This window comes from Dipodomys merriami, unplaced genomic scaffold, assembly GCF_024711535.1.
Source record: "Dipodomys merriami isolate MVZ:Mamm:240054 unplaced genomic scaffold, mDipMer1.0.p SCAF_6, whole genome shotgun sequence".
Taxonomy (NCBI): domain Eukaryota; kingdom Metazoa; phylum Chordata; class Mammalia; order Rodentia; family Heteromyidae; genus Dipodomys; species Dipodomys merriami.
Window position 1 is genome coordinate 12,513,618 of NW_027206179.1, and position 7,970 is coordinate 12,521,587.

The 7,970-nt window shown below is 48.2% G+C and overlaps 1 protein-coding gene across 1 annotated transcript in view; it reads left to right on the forward strand.

Moving 5' to 3' along the window:
• Positions 1–3,363, forward strand: part of Tubgcp3 (tubulin gamma complex component 3) — a 63,697-nt gene extending 60,334 nt beyond the window's left edge. The window contains exons 21-22 of the mRNA XM_070002602.1: positions 374–490; positions 2,243–3,363. Of these exons, the coding sequence (XP_069858703.1) occupies positions 374–490; positions 2,243–2,401 (276 nt within the window). The 3' untranslated portion in view covers positions 2,402–3,363. The remainder of the gene's footprint in view (positions 1–373; positions 491–2,242) is intronic.
• Positions 3,364–7,970: the final 4,607 nt, after the last annotated feature.

Consider the following 7,970-nt stretch of genomic DNA (forward strand, 5'->3'; position numbering starts at 1 on the left):
CAGAAGTGGCGCTGTGGCTCAAGTGGTAGAGTGCGCACCTTGAGCTGAAGAGCTGAGGAACAGTACCCAGGCACAGAGTTCAAGCCCAGGACTGGCTAAATAAATAAATAAATAAATAAATAAAATGGAAATAGGCAGTATATCTATAAAGTGATGAGATGGAGATAAAGGCTTTGAACCCACTAGTTCTACTTCTCATGTGTGTTTTCTGACTAAAAAAGTGTGCAGAATAGCAGAGATAAAGGGCTATTCATTACCAGATTGTTGGTAATGGAAAAATACTGGTTGGAATGAATCACAAAAAATATTTCCATCCTCTAGCCTTATGCTGTAGTTATTGAAAGTTGAATTTGGTATATTTCTGGTTCTTCAGGGCCAGTGGGGAGTGACAGCTGCAGAGGAAGAGGAGGAGAACAGAAGGATCCGAGAATTTCAGGAATCTATACCAAAAATGTGTTCACAGTTGCGGATATTAACACACTTTTATCAGGTGCGTTATTAGAGTACGAACTGCTGTGGCCCTTTGTATAGCTGACAGTTGCTTTCAGAATGGTCATAGGTGAGCCAGTCCCCTTGGTTTGGCTCTGGCCTGTGTTGATGTTAGCAGTGAGCGCCATTGGGGAGCCCCTGGGGAGCAGGTGGTCCTTCCTGGAGGTTTTCCATCTCGGCTTCCCTTGAGCAATGGGTGCGGGGACCTGCAGCATCATGCCTATCAAGTGGCTTTCCTGTGAACACACAGTAGGATGACTGTTCCTGCTGCCAGCCTTGTGGACGGGGTACCAGCCCAGGGCTTGTACACAAGACCACAGGTGGCCCAGCGAGGCTGCCCTGGGAGTCGTGTTGCCCCTTCTTGCATTCATTTGCTGATGGCTAGTTAGACAGACAGACAGCTGACCTGAAGCCTTTTAAGATTGCCTATGTGTATGTGTGTGTTCTTGTGGTGCAGACTGAAGCAGACCCATCACCAGCCCAATACCGTAGTCACTAAGAGGGCAGCAGTCTCTCTCAACATTGATATATTTCAGGAGTGGTGGTGACTGATTTGTGCTCAGTGCAGAAACCTGGTGCTGTGTGTATCATGTGCATTCCTGGGCACTACTGGGTAGTTCCCCTGCTAAGAACTAAAGTCAAGTGCAAAGTAGTTATGGGTAATTAAAAACTTCCCATGAAGTCTGCAGCTTTTGGCTGATAGCCACCTATTTCCCTGACAGGGCTCATAACATTTCTAAGAGAATTATGTAACGTAATTCTGGTTTTACTCAGATTGCACTGTACATCTGGATTGTTAGCCAAAGCCATCCAGCTCTGCGCAGAGCTGACCCATTCTTACCAAGCCAGCTTCTAGCGCAAGCTACGGAGCCACTGGCACTGCCCATGAGGGAGCCCCCACAGTTCCTCCAGGTAGAGACCAAACCCTCTGTTCTCCTGGGACTCTCCTAGTGTACTACAGATGCTGTATTTGTGCTAGTGTAATTACTTTGGGGCCCTCTTTCCCTATCACTAAGAAACACATCCATGTGTGTGTGTGAGTGTGCCTGCACACCATGCACTCCCGGGCTCACACATCCATTGTGTGTGTTGCAGTGTGTCGCACACCTTGCACTCCCGGGTCCCCACCAGGAGTGGGAGCAGTGGCTGGTGAGGACTTCAGGGTTCCTGGCTCCCTCCTCTAAGGAGGGCTTCTCCATGGCAGCTGGAGCAGAGATGTGAGCAGCCTCATCCTGTGTAGAGCGGGTCTGCCAGCCAGGAAGTGCTGTGGGCAGGGTGTGAGCAGCAGGGCCTTAAACACTGGTGACCACCATGGCCCTCTCTAATCTTTTGTGGCGGCAGGAGACTGCAGTTGCAGCTCCATGCATGACAATTAAATACACTTTTGCAAGTCAAGTGAAAGATGAAAAGTGTGGCTGATTTTTGTTTTCAGTTTAAAATTACAGTGCCTTATGTATCACCAGCTACTTTGTTTATTCCTGTAGAACTTCAGAGTTAAGAGGGAAAGTCAGTTGGTCAGTTGGTTTTAGATAAAATATATGCATTGCTCATTTATATTTGTAAACACAGTCACTCCTGATGTGGGTGGTACTGGTGGAGCCATTGCGAGGGTTCCAGGCTCTGTCTCCTGGGGACCTGCCCAGAAGGTGTCTGTTAAAGCTTGCTGTAAAAGCAAACCCACAGGGGACTGGGAAGAAGCCGTGCATGGCTGGTTCCTTTTTGAGTTCATGTATTGTTTTGTTTTTCTCTTTAGGGCATTGTGCAACAGTTTTTGGTGTCTCTGACAACCAGCCCTGATGAAAGTCTGCAGTTTCTCAGCTTCAGGTTGGACTTCAATGAACATTATAAAGCCAGGGAGCCCAGGCTCCGAGTGTCTCTTGGCTCTCGAGGGCGGCGCAGTTCCCACACATGAGCAGCGGACGCTGTGACCAGCGTTACTAGACGTCAGTGCACATGTTGACCCTCAGGGCAGCTGGCACAGTGCAGGCAGCCTCCCGTCCGCCATGAGGGCTGCAGTACTGCGGTGACATGGTGTCTGGTGAATCGAGTCATGTCTCATGCACTAGAGATGAATATGTTTGTGACGTCCCTGAGCTGCACAGGTCAGCTTGTGCCATTCAGATTCATTCTGAAGTCTTCATAGTGGTCCAGAGGCACCACGGTGTGCTGGGTCTTAAGTTCTCCACGGATGCCATTTATATTTGTCACTGAAAAAAATATATATATCTATATATATAAATTTCACTTGGTTTAACAAGAACTAGGACAGTGGTATATTCATAAATTAAGATGGTAATGTAATGCTATTTTTAACATTCTCTTTAGAGGCAGTTTTTGGTACCGTGATCATATTAAATTGAAAGGAGAGATGTCCCTGCTAAGAAAATCCAGCACATTTTATTTTGGTATTAGTGTTGTAATAATAACCTGTGTGAGAACATCTGTCTCGATGCATTGCCTTCACATGATTGTTCTTACTTTTTCTTCCAAAGTTTACATTTTTATATTTAGTTTACTACTCCAGGTAACTTGTAAAACAGTAGCAGCACACAAAGCCATGTAGAACAGGAGCATCTGTGCACAGTTGCGGCCTGGGTGTGTCAGAGCTGCCCGCCAAGGCACTATGAAGATGAAGGACTTGAGAGGAACCAAGGGTTCATGTTCAAAATTCTGATAAGCATTGCAAAGAAATCGACTTGGATAATGAAGATTTTTCTTTTTCCTTGCCTATTTTTTCATTGTAAATATTTATATACTACTGACCAGATGTTGGAGGAGCTGTTTTTTGTAAAATTGTCACATTGGGTCATATAAGTTTGCCTTTTTTATGTTGCATAAGTGAGAACTTAGAAAATTAAAAATGATTATCTTTCAGATGTTCTTTTTTCTTGCCTACTTTGAAGGGATAGTCTCCTTTCCAGTTTAGAGGTAGGAGTGAATGCGTTTGATGTGCTGCAGTGTATGGATTCCCCTGTTTGGCGGTAGGGGTGAATGGGTTTGATGTCCTGCAATGTACGGACTTCCCTGTTTGGAGGTAGGGGTGAGAGGGTTTAATGTGCTGCAGCATATGGACTTCTTACCTTGTTTGGTTGGAATTCTGACCCTCATCCTCACCTGCCCCTGTAGGTAGTCAGTGTGTGATCCCAGCACCCCTCAGGCAAAGTTTGCTGCATGGTAATGAGACTAGGAAGCTCAAATGGGCCTTGGCTGGGGCCCTGAGATCCACACATGCAGTCTGACTCAGTGTGTGGCTGTCATTATGCTGTCTTCTGTTGTTCCCTGGGTGGGGGTCCCAGGACATAGGATGTCTGAGCTGCCAAGCAGCAGGTGGACCAATAGTTTTGTGGGAACCATGTCGAGGAGGAAGGGATGGGGCATTCATTGCTTGGAGAAGCCCATTCCCAGCGCTCTGCAACCTGACATAAGCTCCTCTTGAACTGAGGCCTATGGAGGTGCAGTGTCTATACTTGAGATTGCTGGCCTCCAGTCCAGCAGCAGTGACTGCTCTCAGCCAGCTACTTGGCTGCCATGGAGGGGACTGAGTGCCACCAGTGCGTCTTGTAGATCAAATCTGGGAAGGCTCTACCCAGACCCAGTGGCTAACACAGGGCCAGGCTGGATTTGCACTGTCTTCTCCTCCTGGCTGGAGGCCTTAGCTCCCATGAGTGTCCACTAGCTCCTTCTTCCCTGAGGGCTCGTATGCACCACCCTCTTTCCAGAAGCTAAGTTAGAAAAAATGCAGACCAGGCTGCCCAGGTTCCTGGGGGTGAGGGAAGTAAGAATCCCACAAAGGCTCAGTGTTCCGGAAATGTACCTCTGCTTGTGCAAGACTGAGATAGTACACCTCTGTTTGTGCAAGACTGAGAATAATACACCTCAACTTGTGCAGAACTGAGACTAATACACCTCTACTTGTGCAGAATCAAGAACAATTCACCTCTACTTATACAAGACTGAGAATATTAAACCTCTACTTGTGCAAGACAGAATAATACACGCTACTTGTACAGAACCAAGACTAACACCTCTACTTGTGCAAGACAGAAAAATACATCTCTATTTGGACAAGACAGAAAAATGTACCTGTACTCACCTTTACTTGTACAGGACAGGATAATATATCTCTACTTGTGCAGGACTGAGAATAATACAGCTCTACTTGTACAAAAAAGAAAAATACACTTCTAGTTGTATAAGACCAAGGAAAATGCACCTGTACTTAGACAGGACTGAGGAAAATACACCTCTACTCTTACAAGACAGGAAAATGATAAGGAAATGTGCTGCTGATGGGCATCGCTCTGTGGATGTGTTGCCAGGTGTCTAAAGAGCCTTTGCACTGGGTCTGTGGTTGTGATAAAAATGCAGAGGGAAATAGGACATTGAGTTTGGAGTGAGATTAATAGTGCCCCTCCTGCTGGGACCCTAGTGTGTGAGCATGGAGGGCCCGACCTGCTCCCCACACCACGAGCCATCCCCTACCCCCAGTGCTGTGCTGGGAGAGGTTGGCTCGCTCCTGTTGTCCCGGAGTTGTGTGCCTAGAGCAGGGTTCTTCCATCCTCATGGATGCTCTGTCCAGCTTCTGTCCCTGCTGGGAGTGGATCACTGGGCCTGAGTCTACGCAGGATTGCCGTCTCCCATGTGCTTGTGCTGTGGATGGGGAGGCTTTGCCCTGTGCTGCCTGTGAGGGGGAGGGGCCCCGAGGGAATCCAGCCATATGCCACCACTTCTGCCCCTGCCACCGGGCACCCAAAGGCTGAGATGAATGAGACACCCTTACCCCTCAGCTGAGCACCAGATGCAGAGCAGTGCCCTTCAGGACAGACCCTGCAGGGGCTGTGGTGGCCTTGTGTGTGATGACCGGGTCTTGAAGGCCACTGAGCCTCCCAGCATGGGACCAGCCCTGAGCATGGCGCGTGTGTTTCATGTGCATACAGAGAATAGAGCTTGTATTTTTGTCCATTAGAAAGTAAACCTGGAAGTTGCACTTAGTACTTACAATGCAGATGGGCCTTCTGCTGCAACATGCCCCGTGGGACCTAGCCATATATTGTTGAGTCCTTAGAAAGGGCTCTGAGGTTCTTGAAGCAAGCAGAAGAAACTAATCTGCTTTCCACCTTCCGTACTCCAGGGTGTGGGGCTGTCCCCTGACCTTGGAGGAGTGTGTGTGAGAGCACACGTGTGCTCAAGCCTCTTGTACAATTTAAGCTTGTTAGAAATGAGCCTCAAAAATTGCAGATATTAAACGTGCAGTTCCACCAGCTTTGGCACGTGCCGGAAGACACACACCTGCCTCCAGTTATCATGATGTTTTCATCAACCGTGGAAGTTTTCCTTTTGGCCCTAAGCAACCACTCAGCTGGCATCTACGGGCACAAGTTCACTTGGCCTAAGCCAGGGCTTGGGCATAGGGAGTTCTGCTTGCACACCCATCAGTTCCAGGCCCACCTGGGCATTCATCCTGAGACTGCCCCGCACCATGCCCAGCAGTACCCTGCAGTACCCTGCGGCTTCCGTTGCTGTATAGCCACTGGTGCACTGTGTGAGCACACAAATTCGTCCATTTCCTTCTCTCTGGGTGCTTAAGCTGCGTCTAGCCCTTCACCTACAGGTATGTGATGAGTACTTGTGTGCGAGCCTGTGGGTGTTATGCTTTTGTGTCTTGGAGAAATCCTTCAAGTAAGATTTCTAGGATGTGTGCTCAGTGTGTGTTTGGTATTAAAACTGACTGCAAAAGGGACCCTTTTCCATCCTTGCCAGTAGCACGTGTGGCTTTTTATCCTACCCCACACTCAGGGTGCCTGGTCCTTCCCTTTTTGCCGTTATAATGGGTTACAAAGTGGCATTTCAGGGTGGTGGGAATGAATCTGAGCACCTTGCCATGAACTGGACTTGCTCTTCTTTCTTCCACAGACAAATATTTCTCAAGTCCTCTGCCCAGTATTGGGTCGTTTTCCCTCTTGTTCAGTTGTAGGAGGATATGTATTACAGATATGTTCTCATTTGTGGCCGATTTTATTTTAAAAGGCTTCTCATTTTGGAACAAACTTACAGAAGAGCTACAAGTATTGTAAATAGAAGTTTTGGGCCGTTTCATAGAAAGTTACCAACCTGTCACCACTGCATGCCTCAATTTTTTAGTCCCAGTTTTGTACGAATATGCCCAGCTCCCCACAATGTGCCCCAAGTCAGTATTTCATGCATTCCATGGCACACATTCAGCTTCAGATCCCATTGGCTCCCACAGCCGTCCTGTGTATGGTGTTCTGGCCCACATCACACACCTTCCCAGGCACCTGGTTCCCTTGGGTCTGGGCATCTGTCCTTCCCAGGCTTTCCTGGCCTTGCACAGTGAGCAGTGCAGGCCACTCCCTTGGTCCCCTTCCCCTGTCCCAGGTGTCCTCATGATTCTAGCTCTGCACCTTGCCTGGACACCTGCAGGTGCCACACGAGCCCTGCGTTCTGGTGTGGGCCCCTTGGTCAGCTCACTGGAGCCAGTATTTGCTTGTTTCCCAGTTTGGTGTCTGCAAACTGTGCACCAGGGAAATGGCCTGGCATGGGCTGAGGTGCTTTGGGTATCTGTAGCATTCCCTGCTCACATTCGTCCTGTGTTTCTGTGTGGGTGGCTTTAGTGAGGTGTCACCTGTCACTCCTTCGTTCCTTCAAAACTCATGTCTTCCCAGATCCAGCTAGTCTGAGCCACCCCTGCCCTGCCTCCGGGCTCATCAGTCACTGAGCCCTGTTGACTGCCTCCCAAATGCAGAGTGCCAGGCTCTTTGTCCTCCCTGGTGCAGCCCTGGGATCAGCTCTCTCTCCCATGACCTGGCAAGCCCATCTTCTGACAACCTTGGCTTCTGTGTTTGGAAGCTTTGCAGAGTGCTGGGCTCCCTGAGGGACTGACCCTTTATCGTCAGGAAACGCCCTTGTTTCCTCTGGGTACTCACGGAAAGGCTTTCAACTTTGGTTACTCTAGCTTTATTGTGCCTAATGCGCTCATGGTGTGTCCTTGCCCCATTTCACTCCCAGTTTCCTTATGCCTTATGCTTACATTGTTGGACAATGTTGGACAATGAGGCTACCCTCTAAACAGACTGGTTGTAAATGGCTGAAAGTGCACAGGCAGAACCTCACAGCTTGCCCCGCCCACCCATTTAGCTACATGTAGTTGGGCAGAACCACCTCAAACAAGGAGTCATAGTTACAGGCAAGTGCTGCCTCCTGCAATTTCTTGAATACTGAGCTGGAAGTGAGAAGCTGATGGTTATGCAGCACATTGTATCTCATCACAGAAGAAATGGGGATCATTGGAAGTCAGGGAGCATCTCAACTTTTGTTTTCATTAGTTTTATTTATTGAATTTTTATTTTTATTATAAAGATGATGTACAGAGGGGTTCATTACACGTACCTAAGTCAGGTAGAAAGTACATTTCTTTCTGGACAATGTCACCCCTTCCCTCACTCTCCCATTTCCTTTCCATC